The sequence below is a fragment of the Dama dama genome, chromosome 3 (genome assembly GCF_033118175.1).
Source record: "Dama dama isolate Ldn47 chromosome 3, ASM3311817v1, whole genome shotgun sequence".
NCBI classification, from domain to species: Eukaryota; Metazoa; Chordata; class Mammalia; order Artiodactyla; family Cervidae; genus Dama; species Dama dama.
In genome coordinates this window covers 71,344,660-71,372,480 of record NC_083683.1, presented here as the reverse complement: position 1 = coordinate 71,372,480, position 27,821 = coordinate 71,344,660, and the positions used below count along the sequence as shown (strand labels likewise).

Sequence of the window (27,821 nt, the reverse complement as noted above, 5' to 3'; positions counted from 1 at the left end):
TCATTTAACAGGCTCAAGCATTGTTAATAAAAACATTTATTTTGCATTTTATACAGAACAACCTGAAGTCTGCATCGTGACAGTTACCCAAGGGTTTACAGACAGTATTATCCATCTCAACAGCATGGTTCCGGGGATTAGGGATCCACACAAACAGGCAGGAGTTGCAAGGGAGGAAGGGGGCACAGCAGGAGTGTATTTTTAATCCTTTCTTAAAAAGGCAGTAGAACCTTCTGAGTCACTTGAAACCTGTGCATATGGGGCTTCTAAAACAGTGTACTGTGAGCTCTTGGGGAAGGGACAGGATAAGGACCTTGATAAATAGAGGGATATTGGCTTGTGGCAGGGGATGAGGAGGGAGTTTTACTATTTTTAATGTCCTCAGCCCCAGTACCTGATAGTCAAAAAGGACCATGTCTGATCTTAAAAATAATTTCCCTGTTCAGAAAGAGGTACTAGTACTCCTGGTATCAGGCCATGAAAGTATCATGCTGGTCATTCCTAAGTCCTTGTTCTATAGCCCACAGCATATTAAAGGGGAAAAAAAAAGGTCAGAGGGTAGTGGTCTGTGTTCCAAGGAAGTAAAAACTTAGTTCACATTAAGCACTGATAAAGCCAAATAACTAGGAAAGACCACACATTAGACAGTGCTGTATATACCTGCTGAAGAGAGGTCTCTAGGAAGGACCGAGACGGGAAGGTCCACAGCAACCTTGGCTTGAGGTGAGGCAGGTACAGAAAATCTGGAAAGAGGTGAGTATTCAAGTAACGGGTAATAGAACACTCCTAGATCTTAATTTTAATAGGATAATTTAAAAAAATAAAAATAAAAACCAAATATTGGTTGCCAGTCACAACAAATACCATGGCCTTTATAATCATCTGGTAGCTTTAAAAAAAAAAAAAAAAAAAGCCACAGCATCACCAATAGATCTTGCTAGGAAGTGTCTGTGTGCATATGGGGGAAGTTAATGGGGCTTAGTGCAGCTGACAATCCAACATGATTCCTATGGAAACAGAAGGGCAGGGCCCTGGTTTGCTGGCCTATTAAAGGGTGGACACAGTAGAACCAAAAGCTCTGAAGTGACGGCAGATTCTCTGCAACCAGCTTTGACCTGGGGAAAGAGGAGCCAGATTCTCACTCTGAAGGTGGGGCTGAGGGCAAACCTGACCCACACTACATGCATTAGTCCTGGTCATCCTACAGTTGATGGGCAACTCATACCAGGCCGGGTAAAGGAGCTGGTTGGGGAAGAAGGGGTTACTTTTCTTCTTTAAAAAAATCTTAATTTATATTTTAACCTCAAACTTATCATCAGTGCCTCAGATACAATTTAACCTTAAGTCTTTAAAAGCCCCGAAACAAAAGTATACTTTTTTTTTTTAAAGATCCCTCACTCTCTGGTGGATAGTTTCCTCCCCGCCTTCAGTTTCACCCTGACTTAGAGTCCACAAACTTCATCAGACCGTCTGTGCTCATGGACTTGGGTCTCTCTAGAGGGAAGCCTAGGGCTCGGCTCCAGATGAGCTGTGCTAACACGCCCAGTGCCCGTGAGACCCCAAACAGGACTGTGTAGTAATTCATCTCCGTCATGCCGTAGTACTGTAAGATGAAAGAGAAAAAAGTGGTGTTACAGGCCCACAGGTAGTTGCAGGTACAAGTCCAGGGTGATTAAAAGCCTTAACCCAGTTAGCCTTAAACAGAAATGACTGGGAGAAATACAGCAACTGGATTCTGAAAGGAAATCCTCATCCCTTCCCCCCAGCCCACACTTTCTACACCACAGGCAACTTTATCAACAGGGCTAAGGAAGGAGGAGAGAGTCCTGGCCCACTAGCGAGCGGACTTTGTGCCTGGCAGAGAACAGGAGGGTGCGGTGTAAGGCAGAGGAAGGCGGGGAGGGGGGCCCACCTGCAGCAGCACCCCGCTGTGAGCGTCCACGTTGGGCCAGGGGTTCTTCGCCTTGCCCTGTTCCAGGAGGATGTTGGGCACGATCTTGTACAGCTGCGCGACCAGCTTGAACATGGGGTCCTGAGGCAGGTGCTTCAGCGCGAACTCTCGCTGACAGGTGTACCGAGGGTCAGTCTTCCTCAGCACCGCGTGGCCGTAGCCGGGGACGACCTGCAGAGGATGGGGTCGGGGGAAAACCACTCGTATTCTCAGGCAGAAATCTTTGCCTTTTCTAAATTCTTCAGGGCAGACAAATGGAAAAGAAATCTCCTCTAATTTAGGGAGTTATCTCATTGTTTTCACCTTCATTCTTTTCAATTTATTGAACTTTAGTCTTGGCTTCTTTCTTAGTTGCTAAGTATCTCTGCTCACCCGTCCTGAGTTGAGTGTGTTCCAGATGTAGTCTCGTAACTTCTCATCTGACACGTCTTTGCCAACTTCCTTCTGAAGTTGTGTCAGCCAAACAAGCACTTCCTACCGGGAAGGAAGGTTTAGAGAATAAGAGTGTCAATGTAAATGCCAGGAGAGAATGCCAGGATCAGAAACAAAAGCATGCCAGTGAGAAAGACATGGAGCAGGAGAAGAGTCTTGCCTGGTTTGCCAGTCCATGCAGGGGCCCCGCCAGCCCATTCATGGCTGCCGCAAAGGACAGATAGGGGTCTGAAAGGGCGCTGCCCACCAGGTGGCTCGTGTGGGCACTTACGTTGCCGCCTTCATGGTCACTGTGGGGAAGGGAGAAAGGAGAGTCAAGGCCCAGAGAAAGGAGGGAAAAGGGCAGACGATGCCAACAGGGACCCTGCTGTCCTCTTTCTGTCATGGGCTTGCCTGGCGATGGGGTCACACCAGCCCAGAGCCAGGCATCTATACATAAGCTCTTCTAAGAGGCGTCCCGATGGTCTTGCCGCCTTTGCTCACTAATCCACGGAGCTGAGGCGTTTCTGGCTGAGGACGCCCGCAGTAACGCCCGGCCTGGGCCATGCTCCGCTTCCACTGCGCTGTTAACAGCAGTGGCCAGCAGAGGGCGCTCCAGGAAAGCCAAGGGGCTCCTCTAAGGGAGCAGCGAGCACCCTTTCCCGGCTAGAGGCGCTAGTGGCTAGAGGCGCTAGCTTCTTCCTGGTGTGGTTACAGTGATTTCACTAGACCTCCTGTGCCTTTGCCAACCCCTTTCACGCCCGCTATCAGTCCATATTCTGTGCTTCCGTCTCCTTGCTGCCTACCACCTGCTCCCAAAAGATGAGAATGTTAAGGAGCTTTTTCTTTTTTTCTCTTGGTGCACCGTGTGGCATGCAGGATCTCAATTCCCTGACCCGGGATTGAACCCACACCCTCTTGCAGTGGACGTGCAGACTCTTAACCACTGAACTTCCAGGGGAGTCCCAAGGAGTCTCTCTTCATATTCACCACCGATCCAGCAACCTGCTGGCTGGGTCTCCCTCACCTGTGGATGGTGAGGTACAAGCGCATGAGCTCCGTGAACTGAGCGTCAGTATAGCCTAGCATGTTGGTGAAATTGTGGGACCAGTCCAGCTTAGGGTCAATGGCCCCAATACTGCTGCCCTCTCGGTACAGATTCCGGTAGATCTTTGCTGCAACACAAGGAAGCTTTGCGATCAGATCCATACAGTCTTCGTAAATCAACTGATGGGGAGAAAAGGAAAATGGAGAAAAAAGAAGAGGAATTATCAACCAAGAAGAGTCAGGCAGGGATGGTGTCTCTTCTCCATGGACTGGGCTTTCCAGATTGATATGGACATTTGGATTATATGCTGGGTGGTTATAGATGGAGTAAATAACAACAATGACCGTGTAACTAACTGAGTAACTGTTATGACCCAGGTACTGCGTCAAGGGGGTTACACATGGTATCCCACGTATATTAACATATTATTCCCAATTTTTCTCCATTCTACAGAATATATAATGACCTTCATTTTACAGAAATGGGAACTGAACCTCAGAGCATTCAGTCAATGCCAAAGTCAAATTTCAAACCCTTACATGTTTAATCATGATCTTTTCCACTATATGACTTTGCACTCAAAGAATATGCTAAGACACTAGGATTTAATAATTCTATGTTCCATCTTTCAAAGAAAATTCACCATATATGCAAAGGGTCAAACAGTGACATTCAGTCATTAGTTATTAACAAAGGCTTCCATTTTTAAAGCACTTACTATGTAAAAAGTACTGTGCTAAATAGATTATTTTCAGTTTTTGCTTTTCTTACAATAGTCCTGTAAAGTAACATATCCCTCATTTGTAAAACTTGAGGCAGAAAATTACCCACTCAGCTAATAAGCATCATCTACTTTACTTAACTCATGGCCATGCTTGTTTCATCTATATCCTTACTTTCCCCTCTCATCTCCCAAATTATTGAGTGAATCCCAGATATATATAACATGTAAATATTTAAGCATGTTATCTCTAAAAGAGAATCCAAATCAAAAAACCATTATCCCACTGAAAAAATTTAACAAATCTTCAATATCATTAACTAATCAGTACTGAAATCCCCCCCACACCTCATTCATTGATTAAAGTTCCCCCCATTTGTTTGTTTTACTGAAAAACAGCCCACATTACAATTGTCTGATGTCTCTGAAGTAGTTTTTAATCAATTTAAGTTCCCTCTTATGCTGTCCTTTTTTTACTTTGCAATGTACTTGTGGAAAATCAGCCTCATTTGTTCTGTAGAATTTCCCTTAGTTTAGATTTTGCTGGTTATATACTTGTGATGTCATTTAACATGTCCCTCTGTCCATTTTATTTCTAACAAACTGATAAGAGATGGGAGGCTTGAGCAGATTCAGGTTCAATTTTTTTTTTTTTTTTAAGCAAGACTTTTTGATAAACAGCGCTATGTTCATTTATTAAGAGAAACATATAACATCTGGTTGTCTTTTTGTGATGTTAATGGTTTGCTCAACTTTTATGTCTCAATTTTATCTTCTCACAGGGATTTTAAGTTCCCCTGGGGAGGGGGACAGGGTTTTTAGTAGTTTTTTTTGGCCATGCTGCACAGCTTATGGGATCTTAGTTGACTGACCAAGGATGGAACCTGCGTCCTCTGCAGTGGAGGCAGAGCCCTAACCACTGGATTGCTACGGAATTCCTATTTCTTCTGTTAGTAACAAAAAAATTCGGGAATTCCTTGGCTAGAACTTGGGGTTTTCACTGCCAAGGCCTGGGATCAGTTCCCGCAAGCTGTGAGGTGCAGCCAAAGAAAACACAAAGAAATTTCTGCTTTCAGTCACAGTACATAGGAACCATGGAGAAAATACTTCCTGAATGATATTATACAGTGCTGTCCTATCAAGCTAACTGGCTAAATGTTCCTGCAAGAAGTAATGAGGTTTTAGTAGTTCTGCTGGAACAAAGAACTAAATCTATAATAAGTACCTGAAATGAGATAATCTATGTGAAGTAATCTATTACTCAAGTACTCAGCATTGAATTTTGTCAATGCCACCAAGATTCAATGAGAATACTGCCAAAACTAAAAAGCTACTTGAAGCAAGAAGTACTTAGCTAACAAGTTCTCAGGAGATGGCTTACATGATAATCATACTATTAACCACACCTCCTTGCGGATTTACGTCCCCCAAGGAAGTAGCTGTTTTCCAGAAGTGTGCATCAACGGTGTGCAGCTCTAAGGGACCTGCCCTGATTAGCAGAATGCCAACAACAAGACCCTGGGCTAGGCCAACTGGCGTCTGTGGGCTATGTACTAATTTTCACAGTTATTTGTGAAGTATGAACAACCGATTCACAGAGAAACTGCAAAAAGAAGATTGTTTCAACTTCTACCACTGAGCATGAAGTTTATGAAGCAGCAAGTATCAGACCAGGTCTGACAGTGTGGGATCTTTACCCTGCTTTTTGTAGTGGAAAAGCTGTACTGTCAAGAGATTCAATAAATAAACACTCTGACAGAGAACTCCTTATTTCTTCTTCAATAAGCTAATAAGACGGAGGTGCTACTTAGCTACTGGTACTAACTCATTCTTCATCTTTAAACCCTCAGAGAGAAAAAAAAAAAGGACAAAACATGCCACCACCGCAACTGCCTGGAATAAAGGTAACAAAACTGGCCATAATCATCACTGTGATCCAGCATCTCTAGGGCCAGAGAAATTCTGGCCAAGTACTTAGCAAGCAATCATTAAAAATTTTTTTTTTATTGGAGTATAGTTGATTTACAATGTTGTATTACTAATAGCTATCAATCATTATTAAGAAGACACAGAAAACGAAGAGTCAGTATTAATGGTGAAGAGACCCTAGAGTGAAGCAAACTCGAGTCTCCACCTGGTCTCCACCAGCTACCAGCTGCATGACCCTGGGCACCCTACCTTCTCTCTCTCATCCTCAGCTTTGCCATCCAGTAAAAGGAGAATAGACAGTAACGTCTACCTCGTGGGGTGGTTCTGACGGTTAAAGCAGAGGAGCGTAAGCACTGAAGCCGATACTTGGCATGCTTTCAAGAGCTGCCTGTTAGGTGTTGGAATGATGATTTACTATGCAGTAAATAGCTTCAAACCCTACACACGCCGTCATAGGCCTTACCAGAAAAACCTGATCTGTCAGCTACTTTGCAAATTTTACCCAATCCAGCAGTATCTTAAGGCTACCTCACAGTTAAACAGCTTGTGCATCAGAGTAATCTAGTCATAAGTGAAGTTAAGTCAATTACAAAAAGACCTAACTCTTTCACCTCAAGAGGTTACACTAGTTATCTAAAGTCATGTAAACTGCTACGGAAGGAAAGCTGTAGGCAGGTCATCCTTTTGCAATATATGTAAAACAGCATGAACTGAAGATTCTAGAAGAGACTTAGATCACATGTACTCTTTAACATAAAGTTTTAAACAGAAATAACCAGTTGAATGCTGTCAGGTAATTCCACTTAAGCAGAATGGTTAAACTAAGCAAGAGAGAGAACTAAATTGAAATAGTGCTTCAATGACCTTTGAGAGAGATATAAGACGTGGCAGCAAAATAGCACCAAGTTCCACTAGAACAATTACTGGTGCTAACTTTTGTTCAGTATGAACTTTATTAGACACACATCCTGAGGCTGACAGATATATCAGTAATGCTTATAAATACTCTCCAGGTTGGTAAAGTCCTGAGATACAATCTTTACCTCAAGACAGCCACCCTCAAATGACATCTCCCAAGAGGTGGCAGAACAACCAACCAACAGCTGGTACACTGAATCGGAGGCGAGATTCACCTTCCTGATTCAACAAAGGACAGTGTGAAGCAGTGCAGCCTGCTTGGACACCTGGGGAATATCTCACAGGTGTTTACTGCAAAGCACGAAGAACTCGACGACAGGCGACACAACAGCGGCCTAAGTAGCAACAGGCGCTCCTGAGTGGCCAATTTCTAACAAACAAGTTTTAAAAGAAATGCTGGGCTTGATTTAACCTTTTCTGCTACGGTGACCCACACAGGTAACAATGACTTAAAACAGCATTTTAAAAAGAAAATGAAAAGCAATATATTCAGGTTACACAACCTTCTGAATCTGCTGACTTGTGACTTCATAAATGCTGTGGATATGTTCAGTTTGCATCATTCCTACACCTTTCTTCTCAAAGCCAACCGGACTGGTATCAATTGCACACTTTCTCTCCCTCTTTCCCTCAAGAGCACTCAATTCTGTATACACAGCTGGCACTGAATAAATACTGACCAATCAAAAAAAAAAAAATACTGACCAGTCAAATGGAATGGGATTTGCCAAAACCCATGGAGATTTCATCAGACAAGTGGGCCATACTAGTCTATGAATAGTATGAACTCACAGTGAGCTCTTTAGGGGCTTTCTGGTCAAAAATCATCTAGTGCATCTGCTTTGCCAAAAGGGACTTTTCCATTCCTATACCACCTGTCTCTAAATAAGAAACAAACAAACAAAAACAGATGTTCTTCTGTAGACCCAGCAGATAAATGGCACTTCACCCAGTGTTTGTGAGGTACTGGAGAGAGGCAGGAAGGAACTGTGTCCCGCACGCGAGGACAAGGCCCAACAATCTCCTCACACTCTCACGACAGAGTTCACACTAGGAAAGTCACACTGTGTTTTCAGAGAAGAAAGCTCATTTGCTTTCTGCATCCTAATTCCAGGATACTAGCTACCCTTCCACTCATGACAGGTATCTGGAGTGGGTTAGCCCAAACTGGCTGACTGCAATTGGTCCTTCCTAGACTCCAGAATTGCCTTAGGTGCCATTCTTCCAACTTAAAAAGGTTCTCATTTGAAGAAGAGGAGAAAGGATCTTTTGGGGCCAGGGTATGTCTACTCTGTGAAACCTTCCTCAGGGACCCTGCAATTAAGCCACACCTTTTTCAATGTTCCCACAGTGCTGTGTACACACCTCTATTACAGCAAGATTACTGAACTGTAATTTCTTTTTATGTATATCACCTTCACTAAAATCAATAGCCTTGGTGATAGAAAGCATGTTTCATTCACCTTTGTAATTCCAATGACCCATAAAAAGCAAGCCTACAATAAAATTTTGTTAAACGAATCTCTGGCATAGCTCAGGGTAGTAATTTTCCTAATGACCCGTCATTCTTTCTTCTTTCTTCACACTCAGCTCCTCTGAATCTGTCGAACATCAATCGTCACAGCAAATTCTCCTACCTCCCAGTACTTGGCTCGGTTGACGCCCTCTGCGTACGCGCGGGCAAAGTTACTCTCGCTGTTGAGAGCTGTAACCGCTGCACTCAGCTGAGACATGGGGTGCAGGTTCGTGGGAAAGTTGTCCAGCATGGTGACCACGTGGGAAGGCAGAGCTGCCCTCTTTGCCCACTCCTGTGAGAGCCAAGATACCTGTGAAAAGGAAGACATCGCTCATTACACTAGACAAGGAAAAAGAAGACAAATAAAAAGACAGCAGGGGACGTCCCTTGTGGTCCAGTGGTTAAGAAATTTGCCTTCCAATGCAGGGGACATGGAAGGGAATTAGGATCTGACACGTTACTGGGCAACAGAGCCCACCCGCCGCACGTGGAGAACAGAGAAGCGCATGTGCTCCAGAGCCCGCGTGCCACAGCTAGAGAAGCCTGCGTGCCGCACAGCACAGCACAGCCAAAATTAACAGGAGAAAACAGACAGTGAGAATTCCCTGGTGGTCCAGTGGTTAGGACTCGGCGCTTTCACTGCTGGGAGCCTGGGTTGAAACTCTGGCTCTTGAGTAACTTGCAAAATGGTAACTAAGATCTTGCAAGCTGCCTGGTGTGTCCAAAATGAAAAATTAAAGAAAACGAAAAGACTGACCTCAAGTAAATAAAATCCAAGAGATTTCAATCCAGTCCATTTATAAAGCAGAACTCTGCTCTGATTTCCCTCCCCCTCTATAAACCACCACCCATAACCAGAACAAGATTAAGTGCTTGAGATTAGAAAAAGGCAAAGGAGGGGAATGAGAAGGGCTAACACCCTTCTGCTTACCTGTTCCTCTCCTGGGATCTGTCCAGTTACCAGCAGCCAAAACAAGCCCTCTGGCAAGGGTTCTTCCCCACCCTTAGCCTTTGGTAGCAGCTTCTGGCATTCAGGAATGCTGTAGCCTCTGAAACGGATGCCCTTGAGGGAGAGGAGTAAGGATTACAACTCAAAAATCACATAAGTTGACTGACCTCACTTTCTTCAGACCTGTCAACAAATGTAAATCTTCAGGTAACTCACTCTTGCTTTGTACTTTCACTAGCTGATATATTTAAAAGGTAAAGTTATTCTGCAGCTACTCCATATGTACCTGTTTTCACCTTCCAAAATGCATAGGTATATGCCCCACTTTGTTCTCCTCACCCTCAGAGATTTAATCCACGGTGTGCCCGACTCAGTAAGTCAGTGATCTCCAGTGATCGACAGGAGGTCTCTTACCTCATCAGGATCGAGAACTGATGTTTCATATACCAATCCCTTCATGCCTCGCATGCCACCATACATCTAGAGAAAAGAAGAGGATGTAACAAGTTGTCCAAATAATTCAGGCAAGAGCTTGCTAGAACTTCATGGGATCTGGGGGAGGAAATTTAGTCTCTAACTTGCAAAACTTTGGGAGATTTCTGAGTTAACTTTCTATAGAATGTAATTTTGAAAGGAAGACTGCTAATGCTGGAAATGAATTTTGTAAGTTGAGAAATCACTATCTTTAGTTAGTGTTTTTGCCTGTGCTCCCTTTTGTCATTTTTTTCTCCTGCCCGCTCTTCTCCCCCCTCATTCCCACCAACCAAAGTAAACAGAATGGGATTGACTATAGGGAAAGAAGATGGAGACCAATGGCTAAACAGTGCTATGAAATTATCATCTGAGCTGCTGAGATTCTCAGAACTGAAGAAAAAACCATCCTAAAGCTGTTCTATAAGGCCATCTAGAGCTATGGTCTAACTGGATGATCAACACAGCATCAACTCAGAGACAGAGAACCTTGGGCCCAAAAGCTGAGGGGCTGGGAAAAGGAATAGAAACTTCATTCATCTTTTCCCATACCTAAATTAGGTTAGCCTCAACTATCAAATCTGTAGAAAAGAACAGTCTGATTTCTAACAAACAGCATTAGCTTCAGCATTTCCCTATGTGGGACAGAATGCTCTGAACGGTCGGTGAAGAGAGTGGTACTTTTGTCAAAGCGTGTCACTGAGCCCCTTTTCCAGGCAAAAGCCCACCCCCTTACCATGTCCACCGTGATCTGGCCCACCACTGTCTTGCCATGTTGCTGCCTGAAGGTCTTAACTCTGGTCTGCTCCTTAGGTATCAAATCAGCCAATATGTCTTTCAAATTCTAAAAAGAGGAGTAGAAAGGCTAAATGATGATCGAAATATTGATTATATTTCTGCAAAGTTGATATGTTAAGACTGCTTTTTAGAATTTGGCTTTCTCTGTCAGGGAAGCCTGGTCAACTACTCTGTACAGATGAGGGTAAAAGAATTAGGCAGAGGAAGAAGGGAATGGGGAGTTGTTTAATGGGTAGTTTCAATTTGGGAAGACAAAAGTTTTGGAGATGAATAGTGATGATGTTTGCACAATAATGTGAATTACTTAACTACCCCTAAACTATAAATCTGAGAATAGTCTACTTTCTAATGAATACCATAAGCTCCAGCATTTCCTTTTATGGGACAGAATGCTTTGACTAGTTGGTGAAGAGAATGGTACTTTCGTTGAAGTGCATCATAGAGCTACTTTTTTCCAGCCAAAATCACACAGTCCTTATCATGTCCACACTGATTTAGCTATCTTAAAATAGCAGTAGTAATAATGGCCATAACAAGAGTCCTGGTCACCTCCATGAGACACCCGGGATGATGATAAGAGCCTGGATGGCAGCCCACCCCAGGGTCCGGCTGCCTCACTGATCCTCAGTCCTCTTTTCCAAACCTTACCGTGGAAGAAGCACTCGCATGCCGGGCAGCAAGAACAAGACAGGATGCATTCTGCAAAAAAAAAAAAAAAACACACAAACCTTATGCCATCATCCTCCTTCCTAAGTGTTAACAAGGAATTGCAATGACTCAACTTCTCTCTTTATTTTAGCCTCTATGGACAGTTTGACATATGAAAGCTGTATAAGGCCTTGAGCGACCTGGAAAAAATTTCCAGTCTGGAGGCAGCAGCTTCATCAGCGCTCCCGGAAGAGCCTCTCCCATCACCTGGGTTCTAAGGGCTGGGCTTTGTGAGGCATGAAGCAAACGGCAGAGAGGCAGTTGTTAAAGTACCCAGCCCTTCAAAAATCCAGCTTTCCGTAGCTCTGAGGAGTGCTGAGAAGAGCAACGGGGACACGGATCGACCCCTTGACCAGGCTGGTCATCTTTCCTCAGCGCCGAGTCCTCTGGCAGCACTTCAGCCTCTCCGGTCTAGGAGAGTCCAGAGGGGAAAGCAGCCTTCACAGCACCACCGAAATGCTCCTGGAAAAAGCATGCAGAAGACAGAACATCTACAAAGCAACAACCGGACTGCTCAACAGCAGCAATGGAAACTAGAAAACTGGTCAATCAGCTTTAACACACGGAGAGAAATTACTAGACTTGTGTACCCAGGTGAGGAAGAAAAAACTCTTAAAGGAGGTGAAATAAAGAATTTCAGGTAAACAAATGCTGAGAGTTACCACTTACACACCTTACCAAACACATTTTTTTTTACACTGAGGTACAGTTGATGCACAGTATTCTGTAAGTCTCAGGTACACAGTGTGACCCACACTGTTTGAAGGTCACATTCCATTTACAGTCACGGCCCCGCTCTCCTCTCCCCATCGGCACCCGTGAGTTTATTCTCTTATCTGTATTTTTCTTGTTTGTTATATTCACTAGTTTTCTTTTTTAAATTCCATGTGAGTGATTCACAGCATCTGTCTTTCTGACTTACTTCATGTCACACGGTACACTCCAGGTCCACCCATGTTGCTGAAAATGGTAAAATTTCATTCTTTTTATGGCTTAGTAGACTCCATTGTGTATCTAACACACACGTCTTTATCCATTCATCTCTTGATGGACACTTAGATTGCTTCCATATTTTGTAGCTAGGCTATATTTTTCTATATTTAGAGATAGTTTTTTTCCCCCAAGAAACACAACTTTCTATGAAGATTGCTGAGTTGCAACAGAAAGTTCAACACTGCCTTTGAAAAAGACAACCAGTTGTACTACTACCAAGTTGTAAGGACTTAGGCAAGGAGGCTGACTTTTCTTCACGAGATTATTTTGAAGATAAAAAGGAATAGTAAAAATAAGCCCCAGGGTCCTCATCTATAAAATGGTGTTGATACCCACTATATCCCACAGGGCTGTCTTGTGATGATTAAATTACAATGGATGTGGAAGCACTTTACAAACTAAAGATCACACACACACACACACACTAACCATGCAGCAAGTCTATACGTCTCCTTTTGCCAAAGGTCAGACACACTTTTTAAAGTAACTACAGTCATCCCTCGGTATTCAAGGGGGAATTGGTTCCAGGACCTCCCCACCCTCAACAGATACCAAAATCTGAGGAAGCTCAAGTTTCTTAAATAAACTGGTGTAGTATCTGTATATAACCTATGCATATTTTTCCATATACTTTAAGTTATCTCTAAATTACTTATAATACGTAAGCAATGTAAATGCTATATAGTTGGAAATACAAAGTAAAGGCTATGCCAATAGTCAGCATGTGGCAAGTGCAAGTTTTGCTTTTTGGAATTAAAAAAATATGTTTGATCTGCAGTTGGTTGTACCCACAGGTGCAAAACCCATGGATACAAAGGGCAGACTGTATTGCATTGCTGTCTGATTGTGCTGGAAAGCATCTGAACTAGTGGTAATGCATAAATTCCAAAACACCGCATGCCTAGGGTGAGGCTGAGTAGTGCCCGAGGCTGTTAGAATTTCATGCCCCTCTTTCTGTTGGGGCAGGAGGAAGAAATGAAAAGGGAAGCGATCCTTCAGAAAACTTTATTTTAAAAAGAATCAAAAGAAAGAAAGAGAAGTCACTCAGTTGTGTCTGACTCTTTGCGACCCCATGGACTGTAGCCTGCCAGGCCCCTCATCCATGGGTTTCCCAGGCAGGAACATCCAAAGCTAGACTCAGCGAGCAGGAGGCGCTAATGCGGCCCTAAAACAAAGGGGGGGCTCCCGCTCACGGACGGTCGGCCTGCGCCTCCTCTCACTGCCTTTGTAAAGAGCCCCCTCCAGCTCACGAGGGCACTGGGCAGGAAGTGCGCAGCTCCACAGCCATGCAGGCTGCTCATCCCACACAGGGTGAACGGGAGCGGGCCCAGCACTCAAGAAATGACTGTTTCCTTTATCTTACTAGTCATCAAAAGGTGAACAAGGGAAAACCGTGAGTGGGCTCAAAGTGCTCTTCCACAGCACCTTCCATGTTCAAGCTACGCCATGCGCCACGGTCCCACAGACCCCCTGTTCCAGAAGCCCCATCTCCTGGAGACCACATCAGCAGTCAGCAGGCCCTTTAACTGTGGGTAGTTGGTTATCTGGGTTTGCTCTGAAAGAGGCTATAGGGGAACATACCATCTGAGAGAAAAAAGAAGTTGAAATCTCTCCACAATGATAATTTTTTCACTTCTGAAACATCTTTAAGTTTCTATAATGGCTGGCTGCTTCACTGGCAAGAGGAAGACATTATAAGAATAGTCTAAGGTTAAATCTTAGGCAAAAGAAAAAAAATCTATCCAAGCTAAGCTGACAGAATGAAAGCCTGATCTTAAGATGAAAATGAAATTCTCTCAGAATGGAGGTCTCTATTCCACCAATATGCCTGTATTACAAAAAGTTTTTCCCCCTTAGGAGAGAGAAGTTCTAGAATCAATGAGCTTCCCTCTCTTTTTACTTCACTTAAGGTTAAAAAAAAAAAAAGAAAATCAGAAAGAAAAGGGTGGAAAGCCAACTAAGAAGGCTGTAAGAATGCAACATCATTTGAAGGCATCGGATGGAAATATCGCCATGCTTCCACCACCAGCAAAGCCCTAACTTCCTCTGTAGAGAGTGTCTTTGCCATTTAATGAGGCACCGCAAAGTAACTTGAGGAGAGCTGATCTCAACTGTCCCTAATCTCCATCTGCAACACTTCTTAGCCGGATCTCCAACTGGCAAAAACAATGCTAGTGTGTGAGCAGCGTGGCTATGTAGCTCCAAAGTGAACGTAGTATATCTGTTCCTACTATACTTCTGGTTGTGTGACCCTAGCCAAGTCATTTAATCCTTCTGTGCTTTAATTTCTTTATCTCTAAAATGTAAACAATCCACCTGAAGAATTCAGAGTAAAGGTAGTAAAGATGATCCAAGGTCTTGGAAAAAGAATAGAGGCACTGACCAACACACTATAAACGTTTAACAACAAACTAAAGAATGATAAAGTTTAAGTTTAGTGGTGTTCAACTCTGTGAGACCCCATGGACTGTAGCCCACCAGGCTCCTCTGTCCATGGGAATTTCCAGGCAAGAATACTGGAGTGAGTTGCCATTTCCTTCTCCAGAGGATCTTCCCTACCCAGGGATTGAACCCGGGTCTCCCACATTGTAGGCAGACACTTTACCATCTGAGCCACCAGGAAAGTTAAACAGATAAACAATATAATAACTTAAATAAAAAATACACTAGAAGGACTCAATAGCAGAATAAGTGACACAGAAGAAACACATAAGTGAGCTTGAAGGCATGAATGAAAAAAGTAAAGAGAAATGAGGACAGTCTGAGACCTGTGAGACAGTATTAAATGCACCAACATTCGCATTACACAGGTCCCAGAAGGAGGAGAGAGAAAGGACCTGAGAAAATATTTGTAAAATGGAAATAACTGAACCTACCTCAAAGCACTGCTAGCAGGATGAATTAAGTCAATATTTATGAAGCACTTACGATCACGCCTGGCACACAGCACCAAGTGCTCTGTATTTGTTATTTAATAAATACAGAAAAGTAAATAGTATGGCTACTTTCCAGCACTCTTCAATGTCAAGTTTAGTCATATTTTAGCTCACTGTGCAGCCTAGGGGGAAAAAAAAAACTAAAGAAATATGAAGGATTTTAAAAACAATCCATATGGATAGAATATTGGAAAGAATTCAGGTTAGGATAACTTTACCTGACGATGTAGAAGACAGAGCACACGGCTTGGAATCAGGAAAGGAAATCTGGGCTCCAGTCCCAGCTGCGTGACTAAATAACGGAGACATCTAAAGCAAAGCTACTCCTGTTTCCCTTTCCCTCTCCACATCTAGGATAACACTCAAGCTACTTGGCTCCAAAGTCTGACCCTAAGGTTCCAACAAGGACATATATATAAAGGTACATAAAAACCTTGCTATTTAAAAAATATGACTGCCTGGCCAGCAACATTACCATTACCTGGAGCTTGTCAGAAATGCAGAATCTTGGGTTTCACCTCAGACCTACTAAATCCAAATCTGTAGTTTAACAAACTCACTAGGTTGATTCCTATGAACAGTAAAGTTTGAGAAACATCCATGGTTTAAAGTGTTAAGCAAGGAAGCAGAGGGGAGAACACCGAGTCTAGAACGTGGTGTTATCAAGAGTCAAGTCCTAAATGCAGGTCCTCTATGACCTAACTCCTAGTTTCAATTCTGACATCTCAAAGTGGGTAATAAAGCCCATTTCAGGGTAGACAAGTGGACTATATGAAATAATTTGCATGAAAGCCTCTAGAACAGTGCCTTCTGCATAGCTGAGATCAGTAAACATGTTTCTTAGTTATGTGTTGGCTTATTACCTACCAACTTGTGTCACAATTCTCTCATGGAGCTGGATCCCAGGAAGGAGACAGTCAAGTCTGAGGAAGGGGTGAGTGAATAACTCCCCCAGCTTTCTGAAGGGCCTCCTGACCAAGAAGAGAGTCTCAGGGAGAGGAAACAAATTTAACTAACTATAATCTAACACCAGCAGGAGGTGTTAGAGGGCTGTCATACCTTAGGCTACATCCTCCTCTCATCTACCTCCTGGCTGCCAGTGAAAGCTGCTAAACGACTTTTGTACAGTGCATTCAGGCTATACTCACAGATAGAACAGGCAGCGCACAAATCTCTGAGTCATCCCTGAACTTTCAACTCCTAGCTCCTCCCCCCAATTCTGGAGGTGTGGCAACTGAGCTTTGGCTTCGGGTTACACGCCACGTGTGGAGTCATCCTACCGGAAAGGCGGCTGTCAGGTGAATCAGGGCAGCATCTCACTCAGTAGGTCAGCTGCTTCATGGGGAGAGATGGCAAGAGCCACTTCCAAAGATAAGGGCCAGGCTCACAGCTTCTGTCTGCCAGAATTCTCTATAGGGTGGTGGGAATTACCATCACTAAAAGGCTTTTTCAAACCCCACATGCTGCCATCCCATGCCAGTAACTTTTAGTGAGCTGGCTATTACTGATAGAAGTGGGCTGCAGCTGTCAAATATGCTATGCTAGGATGCAAAAATACAATTAAGGGAACTTCTATCTTAAAAGGCCAAGGGAGGAAAAGGACAAATAAAACATGCAGGAAATTCTGCCAAAGACTTGCTTATAATACTTTAGGGTATTGGCCAAATCCCTTAACAAAAATCAATTAAAACTACTCCTTTCTCCCCCAAATTCTGCAAGCAGTAGAATCCCATTTGGATAAGCACTTACTTAATAATGTAGTTACTTCTCTCTTACTCCTCTTAGCCTATTATCATCATTGATCCACATCTAGGACCCTTACTCTACCAGGGAAAAGCCAAATTTCCTTCAATACTCCATCAAAGACACATTCAGAACATGTCCTGGCACATATCCAGGAGCTCCAACATCAAATCTGTGAGCTTACAAACTACTGTGTATAAAATAAATAGGCTACAAGGATATGTTGTACAGTATAGGGAACATAGCCAATACATAATAATATTTATAAATGGAATATAATCTACAAAATTGTGAATCACCATGTTGTACACCTGAAGTACTGTAAATCATCTACACCTCAATTTAAAAATTAATTTTAAAAAAACCTGTGAGAGATGCTCCTGATTTTATTAGAGCCCTTGTCCATTAACAAAAGATGAGAGCTTGCCAAGCCAGCAGAACTGGCTTAGTTGATGAAACAAACACAATTCTCTAATAACTGCAAGAAAAATCTTGTGCTATGAAGGCTTCCTTCCAGTGCAGAAGAAACAACTTGCATTAAGTAAAAACGAACACACACAGGACAAAGACTCCTCTCTCCCCAGAACCAGGTCAGAGAACCATTTAACATCTGTCTTTCACAAGACTAATATTGGAAGTCCACCCGCACTACTTGGTCAGGCCACTTAATAGCCTGAGCAGAGAAATCTTTAGATTTCGTACTCTGATGCCCTTCATACTCCCAAGAATTCCCTTAATAATTCTGCCCAACTCCCATTTGTCTAACAGACCCTTCTCTAAAGGTTCGCTGATTATTCAATGAAGAAGACTGAAAAGGACACCAATTCAGCCTTAGGAAAGAACTGAGTCCTAATTTTTCTTTCAGAGAAATTCTTATTGTTCTTTAATAGTTGCTAAACACCTATTTATTATGTGCATACGAAGCCTATACTACTGAGTAAAATATATAGGATCTGTCACTATACTACTTTCTCAGGAACTAGAAACTGTTTCCTCACTTCTACTAGGAGTTCTTACAATGCTTTGTTTCAGGGATTTACAAAAATCTTTTCCTAAGTCATTTGAAAAAAAGACACAGGACGATAAACCTAGAGAAAATAGTCTAAAACAGACTATAGCTACTTTTGAAGTCACTTAAAAATAATCACTAGTTAGGGACTTCCTTGGTGGTCCAGCGATTAAGAATTTGCCTTGCAACACAGAGGACGCAAGTTCAATCCCTGGTTGAGGAACTAAGATCTCACTTGTCAAGGAGCAACTAAGCTCATGTGACACAGCTAGAGAATCTGTGCTAGATCCTGTGGACTGCAACTAAGACCGATGCAATCAAATAAATACATATATATATTTTTTTAAATCACTAAAAAAAAAAAGCCCAAACACATACACATATATATTAAATATAGTTACAAACAAAAAGGACTGCACATGGCTTTACTGGCCCAACAGGAGGGGATCACCAAGCAGTCAACTGAGACACTTGAAAAAATACAAATTTCCAGACCCACCCCACCTCTGCTGACCCAGAATCTGCATATAGGTTTCATAACCGTGCAGTGTGAACAAGCCACCCCAGGCAATGACGCCAGGCAATGACGCTCACTGTGAACTTACTTACAGATCTTTTAAAATGCTAACATTTTAAAAGAAATTATAGGAATTCAGGCAAGTTCAGCGAATAACTGGAAAACAGATCCTAAGATCTGCTGCTAAAGTTGTCTCTCTACTGTTTTTAATTTCACTCAAATCCTATTCAACTCTATTACATCAGGCACCAAAAACAGGGCAGAAGGAATTACTCTGTGGCTTTAGGGAGCTCCACCAAGTCTGGTTTCCTGCCTTCTGCCCACCTGGAATGTCAGCCTTCCCTTCGGATTACCTGCTTATCTCAATGCCTCCCCACACCCACGCATTCAATGGCTACCAGTCTAAAGACCACCAGAAAGAACAGTACAATCCCTCCACCACTAGCACCGGGTGAGGCATCGCTCTCCACTGTTCATCTCTGATTCATCTAGTAAGCCATCAGGGAGTTGCCATTACTTTGGGTAGCAAAGAATCAAAGAAGTTCGAGAGTTTGCCCTTAACAAGTTTTGGTCTTTAAGCTTAACTAATACTTCAAAGGACAAAACTGACTCAGTTGTGCAGAACCCAGTTTCAGGCTTAACTTTACAGAAGAGATGTGTAGTGGTGTGGGCTTGCTGTAAAGTGTCTTGAAAAAGTCTAGAAATAATCTAGAAACACTTTTGGATTGACTTACCTAAAGTTATCAAACAGCTTAGAGGAATAATTCTCAAAGATACAAGAAGTAGGGCTGTCCGTCACTTTGGTATTAAGAATGCAGAAGTTAATTGGTGGATCTACTCTAATTCCCAACTCAGATCACCTATGAAAACACAGTATTTACAGCACAAAGCGAAGGCACCCATAGCTAATACTAAAGCCATTGCTTACTAGAAATTCATTCAGATAAACAAGAAGTCAAATAACCTTAAGGCTCTGAATGAGGTGGTCTCTCCAACTCAAGTGCGCATTAAATTACCTGACAGTGAGCAGGGTACAACAGAACAATGATTAGCTAGTCTCCGAGCAAGGTTAAAAAGTTTTCTCAGAAAAGCGAGTTACACCTGACTTTGAGAATCAAAGTGGTAGGCTAGAAGACTATTTTTGCCTTCTAAAGCCTACCTTAATAGCAAAAGAAAAACTGAGCACCATTATTAAGCTGTAGGCTAATCTGGAAAGTTCAGGCAGGTGCTAGCAATGCTGTCAGATTGAAAGACTTCTTGGTATTCTGGCTATACTGCTTAAATCTCAGGAAGTTTCCACTCCTCGGTCTGTTGAGCTTTGTTATAAGGGTCGAAAGCCTTAGAAGGGCTTCCAGTATACAGGTTTCAAGGATCCTCAGGTCCAACAGGAAAGTAAACAAAACAATAATGATCACTAAAATTAGGTTGCCTTGTCAATTCAAAAACTTTCTGAGTTTCTTTCCCCAGAGGTTTAAGAGGAAAACTAAATTCAAATGTAAATTCCAAAGGCTGTTTCAAACTGTAGAGTTAGCAGCTCTGGAATGAGCTAATTATAGTATCTCCTATTCAGCCAAAACACTATCCAGAACTTGCTTCTTTTCCCAAGAGGCTTCCTTTCCCTGTTCCCTAGTAGTGGAAGGAACTACTGTCAAGTAAGACACTTCTCCTAAATGGTCAGCCTCCACCATGCTGCTGAGTACCTGGAAAAACCTGTAAATGCTACAGGCTTTACCTTATCTGCCAACCATTCAAGAAAACACACTGTAAGACAAAACCTTTCTAGGTTTTTCCTTTCCTCCCCTTAGGTGCTGGCAGCTTTAATTTGTCTGCAGAAGAAAAAAGTGTAAGTTCTTTGCAAGAGTCAAGGTCACTTGTGGGACTGTCCCTGCTGGATTAGAAGGCTGGGACCCCTCAGCATACCAGTCTTTCTGTTTAAAGCACCCAGTTACCCAGAGACAAAAGTAATTTTGGCAATATGAGATTGAAAACATTGTGTAAGCAACAACATTCCTTACGATCCCAACAACAACAACAGTCAAATAAAGGGCCCCCCATGGGACTTCCCTCGTGGCTCAGACTCCACGCTCCCAAAGCAGAGGGCCTGGATTCCACCCCTGGTCAGGGAACTAGATTCCTTGTGCTACAGCCAAATAAATTTTTAAAAAGTAAAGGGGTCCCCCCAAAGAGGAACCTTTCTTGGCTAGAGCAGATTTAAAAGCAACAGTAAAACTTCAGTGAGTAAGTAATAGGACCGGTCATGTAACCTTGGAATTACTATCTCCCGCCCAGTTATCTTCACTTATCAGCCTGCAGTTCATAGGAACAAGTTTTCTCCAATCACATGCGATAATCATGCAGAAGGTTCTACACAAGCCCTCCACCCCACCCAAGCTCCTCCTATATAGAGTAACTGCAAAAGTCCCAAGGACAAAGAGGACCCGAGTCGCATTCCTCCAGACGGAACTAGTATGCTTGGTCACTAAAGGTTTAAGTATCTGGGCTGGAGAAATGGAAACCGGCAGTTCTGAAACTGACAAGGACCTCTCTACCTAGTCGAAGCTGAACTAGCCACGGCTCCGGCTCGGGCCCAGGATAGAGTGAGCACATCTGCTCACCCTTGCCACTTCTCTTAGCCAGCCCCTTCTTCCAAACAAGCTCTTTCCCTAATCCCAGTGGACTACATCTACGTTCTTCACTCCTTTTTCCAAGGCCAAGCACCCCCGCCTCTTCCACCCTTGGCACGCGGGGTGACAGCTCGGTCCGGCCTTCCCACCGGCCCAAGACCTCAGGCCAGGGCGGGCAGCACTCACTTCACCCCCAGTGGGCCGGAAAGCACACAGCCCCGGGAGCTCCAAGCAGGGCAGGCGGCCAGCCAAGCGCAGGGCCCCTTTAAGACGCGCTGGGGTGCGCCTGGGTAGGGGAGGGAGACCCCGGGCTCGAGGGCCCGCAGTCGCCTCAGCCCCACCCTGGAACCGCGCGGTCCCTCCTAGCTGCTCACCTTAGCTCCGAGGAGCCGGGCGGCCGCAGTGAGTAAAGCCATGGCGGGCGAACTCGGGGGTCCGCCAGGGAGGGAAGAAGGGAAGAGAGCTGCGGCGGGAACGGGAGGCGGCGCCGCTGCACCAGAGGCCGCGCGGACGAGGGGAACAAGGTTGAAAGGAGGAGGCTGAGGGAAGGAGTAGATGAGCCGGCGGCGGCGCCCAGCCCGGGGTCCTCGGCGAGGCCCCGCCCACCGCCCGGAACCCGCTCCCGCCCCCTCCCGCGGGGACACGCCTCGGGCTCGGCCATTGGCCCAGGCTGCGTGGGGGGGCGGGCCCTAAGCCGCTGACAGCGGTTGTGGCGGGGAGGATTGGACCGTCCGGGGTCGGCTAATTGAGGGCGGATGGGCGGGGGGAAGCGTGTAGGTGGTTAAGTATGTGCCTGAGAACTCAGTTAACTTCCTCCTTAGGCTTTTCCCCTTGCCCTTAACACGTTTAGGGTTCACTGTAAGGTGGCTATTAGAAAAAAAAGCTCCAAGGACTTTGACCTTTGAAAGGTCCTCGGAAGCCAACCCCTTAATACTATCGCGGCAACTGATCCCACTCCATCGGAATGCTTTCTTGATCAATGTCATTGGTTAATGACTTAGTGGCCATAGAGGTGACATCATGTGGACACGGGCTATGATGCCAGAATTAGCTACTTGGAAATCATTTGCCGTAAGCAGAAGCCGTGGTATTATAGATACCAACAGATCCCAAAATGTGGAGAAGGAAAGCAAAGGCAGGAACCTGAGTATTGGGTGGTCTTTGCCGGCAGGCAGTTCTGTGATTACTGCCAGGAAACCCAAGTCTTAGGAAGTGTTATTTGCTTAGTCGTGTTCCACTCTTTGTGACTCTATGGACTGTAGCCCGCCAGGCTCCTCTGTCCATGGAATTCTCCAGGCAAGATACTAGCGTGGGTTGCCATTCCCTCCTCCAGGGGATCTTCCTGACCCAGGGATCAGAACCCAGGTCTCCTGCATCGCAGGCCGATTCTTTACCATCTATCAGACAAAGCAACTCTGACAAAGGCCCCCTTAATGTGAGAGCTTCCAGAGCAGTCCAGAGCCTCTGGGTTCTGGGCGTTAGCCTCATTGCCACTCCAGTCCACACAACCAGTCCACACCACATGTAACCAAAAGATCAGGAGCTGCAGAATAACCCTTCACCCAAAATCACCTCCTTTTTTGTTACATCACTCCTGTTACTCTCATAGGGCCTTTGGGCCTTTACATGTACTTGGCTGTCTTCTATATACTCTTATCCTGTGCTCCCCAGAGACCGTTAAATGAACCATGGCACTGAAGTGATCTTCTATATCATTCTTGACTAATTCTTCTGGGTAGACAAGAACTTAGAACCTTTCAACCTCTATAAGCTGTCACTGTCATTGACCCGAGGGCAGAGAGGAACTGACCCACACCCCAGACGAACAGTCCTTTTATCTCCTTACATAGAAGTAACAAAGTTCAGAGGTCTCAGTACCATCTAAGCCAGGTTTAGCTAGATCCCATTTATAAAGAACCTAGTTTATAGCTTGAACTTGGAAAGAGAGAAAAGAAAAGTCATTTTCTCTTGCCAGGTTTCTTTATACTTAGCTTTACACCGACCAAGCAATGCTCTTTGGCTTGGGGATCAGATCCTAGGAAAGAACTTCATAAATAGTGCCCCAGAGGAGCACTGAACTTAGCTATCTCCTCGGTGACTTTAAAGCTCCACTGATCAATACTTGCTCCCAATTTAGCATCTCACAGAGGATTTCCTCCTAACCCTAGAATAGTTTGACCTGGTTTCTTCTCTCTGGTTAATCATCCACAGAGACTAGCCTGCAGGCCAGAGGACTGAACTCCAGTGTCCCGACAGACAGAAGGCATTCTTAGGGTGAGGCTACCCAAGGGATAATTGCTGAGTGGCCATGAGGGTAACCTATTTTGGAGCTCTAATGATGAGAGGAAGAGTGGGGAACAATAATGCTTATAGTGTCCTGGAGCCTAGTGTCATGAGGCCTTTATGGACTTGTTAGGGGAAACACACTGACTGAAACCGCCCACCCTGGCCAGGCACCATAGTAACTATTTGCGTGAGTTATTTTATGATAGGAGGTCCTACTAAGGAACATGGAACTAATAAGCCATCACCAACCAGAAGAGTTCAGGAAAGGTTAAAAGGAGACACCACATGTCTGACCACCTCCCAGAAAACTCGCTGGCATTCATCTTGGCTGAGCAATGTGTGTGCCACCAAGATGAACCCTGAGTCAGAATGGTTGTCCAAAGACAAGCCAGAAACTAACCCCATCACCATAAAACCTGAGACTTGGAGCCACGTGGCAGAGCAGCCCTCCTGGGCTCCCTTACCCTATGGTCTCCCCCCGGCTGCCCCGTCCCAATAAAGTCTCTTGCTTCGTCAGCATGTGTGTCTCCTCAGACAATTCATTTCTGAATATTAGACAAGAGACACTTTTCGGGCCCTGGAAATGGTCCGCCTTCCTGCAGCAGACTTATTTTGAGGTTGTTCAGTCCTGACATCCATTGCTATAAGATCAACGGGAAAATACAGGGATCAAAGGAACTGAATGGTATTTTCCAGGAACTGGCTTAGAGTCTTTTCTCTGAAGCTATTTGGGATCTGGGGAGGTAAGGGGAAAAGTTAAAGGAGAAGGATTAGCATGAATAAAGCAGCCAAGTGAATTACAGGTCCAAATACAGCTAAGTGTCTGAAAAAACTGGAGGGGACAAGGGAGAGAAGACTGAGAATTGAGGTCATCTTGCCCTTGGGAATGACCTCTTTTAAAATGGACAAGGGCAATAGTGCCCTCTGGTGGCCAAGGATAAGTAGAAGCATGCACCCTAAAAATTCATCAGTAAACCAAACTGCAGAAAAACATCTGCTTAACTGACTATGCTAAAGCCTTTGACTGTGTGGATCCCAACAAACTGTGGAAAATTCTTAAAGATATGGGAATACCAGAACACCTTACCTGCCTCCTGAGAAATCTGTATGCAGGTTAAGAAGCAACGGTTAGGACCAGACATAGAACAACAGACTGGTTCCGAATCGGGAAAGGACTACGTCAAGGCTGTATATTGTCACCCTGCTTATTTAACTTATATGCAGAGTACATCATGAGAAACACTGGGCTGGATAAAGCACAAGCTGGAATCAAGATTGCAGGGAGGAATATCAACAACCTCAGAGATACAGATGACACCACCCTTATGGCAAAAAGCAAAGAGGATCTAAACAGCCTCTTGATGAAAGGGAAAGAGGGGATTTAAAAAGTTGGCTTAAAACTCAACATTCAAAAAACTAAGATCATGGCATCCAGTCCCATCACTTCATGGAAAATAGAAGAGAAACAATGGAAACAGTGACAGACTTTATTTTCTTGGGCTCCAAAAATCACTGCAGATGGTAACTGCAGCCATGGAATTAAAAGATGTTTGCTCCTTGGAAGAAAAGCTGTGACAAACCTAGACAGCATATTAAAAAGCAGGGACATTACTTTACTGACAAAGGTCTGTATAGTCAAAGCTACGGTTTTTCCAGTAGTCACTTATGGATGCGAGAGTTGGACCTTAAAGAAATCTGAGTGCCGAAGAATTGATGCTTTTGTACTCTGGTGTTGGAGAAGACTCTTGAAAGTCCCTCAAGAGTCTGCAAGGAGATCCAACCAATCCATCCTAAAGGAAATCAGGCCTGAATATTCATTGGAAGGACTGATGCTGAAGCTGAAACTCCAATACTTTGGCCACCTGATGGGAAGAACTGACTCATTTGCAAAGACCCTGATGCTGGGAAAGATTGAAGGCAGGAGAAGGGACAACAGACGATGAGATGGTCGGATGGCATCACTGACTCAATGGACAAGTTTGAGCAAGCTCTAGGAATTGATGATGGACAGGGAAGCCTGGTGTGTTACAGTGCATGGGGTCTGGGTCGCAAAGAATTGGACACGACTGAGCAACTGAACTGAACTGAAACCAAACTCCTTTATTTAATAGGTAATAACTAAAATTTGTTGAGTACTTACTATTTCCAGATACTGTGTAAATGTGGTACATGCATTACCTTAATTGATCCTCACAACTCTAAGGGATGTAGGTAATACTAGTATCTTTACATAGGAGGAATGCAAGGTTTAGATGAAGTATCCCACTCAGGATCATAGCTCATAATCGGCATTGCTGGAATTCAGACCTAGGTTGGCCTCACTCCAGAAGCTGTATTGTAACTACTAAGCTGTATTGTTTATATGATGATGACTGTATATTATCAGCTGCAACTGAGGAAGGGGACTTTGAGTCATTGTTAACTGTCTCTTGGGCAGGTTAGCTCAGTGGTATGTTTAAAGATATTTTAAAAGATAAGGAACTACAGGGAATTCCCTGGGGTTCAGTAATTAGGACTCCACACTTCCAGCGCAGGGGGCAGGGGTTTGATCCCTGGTTGGGAAACTAAACAAACAAAAAGATAAAGAATTATAGTCTCATTCATCCTGTAAAACCTTCGTACACTCATACCTGAAATACATGATAAATGATGACCTTCCCAGAATACAGGTAATAAAGGTGGAAGGGGCAAACATTTAGCACCTAAAGAGACCAGGGGGATAGAATGGGCTTCTTACAAGGAATAATCAGGCTGGAAAAAGGCTGAAAAGGGGATGTAGTGCTTTTCCACTGTACATTGTTAGATTCAGAGGGTGTGTGTTCAAACTCGAAGGTAGTTTTCAAACAAATAAAAGAAGTATTACTTTACAGACCTACTAGGGACTATCTGAAGACCCCACTGGCCTAAGCATAAGCTGATCACTGGGGAGGAAGCCTTGGCTACCCCACCCCTCTTTGAGCTTGTTTTCTGCATCTGCAAAATGGGATAATATCTAGTATTTCTTAGAGTTATAAAGATTAAATAATTGTGTTATGTGAGTAAGATATTTCTTTTTCCCTTATTATTCATTTTTGTCTTATATTTAAAGGATTTTTGTTCCTGCTCAGAATCCTTTTACAGCAAAAAAAAAAAAAAAAAAAAAAAAATCCTCTAAAACATAGACTAGATTTTCACATAATACATTTTCCTAGTCACCCTGGATCTCATTTAACACTGTCTTTGGGAATTCCCTGGCAGTCCAGTCACTGCCAAGTGCCTGGGTTTGGTTGGGGAACTAAAACTCCATTAGTTCAGTTCAGTTCAGTTCAGTCGCTCAGTCGTGTCCAACTCTTTACGACCCCGTGGACTGCAGTATGCCAGGCTTCCCTGTCCATCACCAACTCCCAGAGCTTACTCAAACTCATGTCCATTGAGTCGGTGATGCCATCCAACCATCTCATCATCTGTCGTCCCCTTCTCCTCCCACCTTCAATCTTTCCCAGCATCAGGGTCTTTGCAAATGAGTCAGTTCTTCCCATCAGGTGGCCAAAGTATTGGAGTTTCAGCTTCAGCATCAGTCCTTCCAATGAATATTCAGGCCTGATTTCCTTTAGGATGGACTGTTGAGATCTCTTTGCTGTCCAAGGGACTCTCAAGAGTCTTCTTAAAATCCCATAAGCTTCACCAAACCAAAAACAAAAGAAACAAGGCTATCACACTGTCTTTGGGAATGTTTCATTAAATGCTAACATTTTTCTGATAAACTCATTTAGAAGGCATGTAAAATGTAGGGTGTAACCATATATAGGAGGTTGAGTATGAAAGTGAAAAGTGAAAGTGTTAGTCACTCAATCGTGTCCAGTCTTTTTGCGACCCCCTGGACTGTAGCCCACCAGGTTCCTCCGTCCATGGAATTCTCCAGGCGAGAATACTGGAATGGGTTGCCATTTCCTTCTCCAGGGGATCTTCCTGACCCAGGGATCAAAGCCCCGTCTTCTACACTGCAGGCAGATTGTTTACTGTCTGAGCCACCAGGGGAGGCCAGGGGTGAGTATATGCTCTACCAAATACTAGGCTAGAATAGTTGTAGTAGCCTCCAGAACGGTTCAGAAAAATTCATGGATTCCTTGTGCTAACCTGTGGTACGAATTGAGAGATAAGCAAAGTATATCCTCTATATCTAATAAGCAGTATTAGACCTTCTGAGGACCAAGTCAAGGATAAGGTCCACTCTTTCCCATATAAGACACATGTCTGTGTCCCAGGGGCAAAAACTCTTGGTCTGGAACATTCTTAACAGCTGTCCCTTGACAA

General features: G+C 43.9%; 1 protein-coding gene and 1 long non-coding RNA gene across 2 annotated transcripts; one reads left to right on the top strand and one right to left on the bottom strand.

Moving 5' to 3' along the window:
* Positions 1-18: 18 nt before the first annotated feature.
* Positions 19-21,829, bottom strand: CS (citrate synthase). The gene is made up of 11 exons (XM_061132142.1): positions 21,617-21,829; positions 11,361-11,411; positions 10,651-10,758; positions 9,858-9,923; positions 9,426-9,557; positions 8,616-8,804; positions 3,390-3,589; positions 2,544-2,673; positions 2,324-2,425; positions 1,913-2,122; positions 19-1,603 (listed from the first exon to the last, which is right to left on the bottom strand). Exons 1-11 carry the CDS (start codon positions 21,656-21,658, stop codon positions 1,433-1,435), a joined length of 1,401 nt encoding a protein of 466 aa, XP_060988125.1. The 5' UTR covers positions 21,659-21,829; the 3' UTR covers positions 19-1,432.
* Positions 3,546-8,499, top strand: LOC133048486 (uncharacterized). The gene is made up of 2 exons (XR_009691045.1): positions 3,546-6,035; positions 7,074-8,499. It is a non-coding gene; the product is annotated as an uncharacterized LOC133048486 (long non-coding RNA).
* Positions 21,830-27,821: the final 5,992 nt, after the last annotated feature.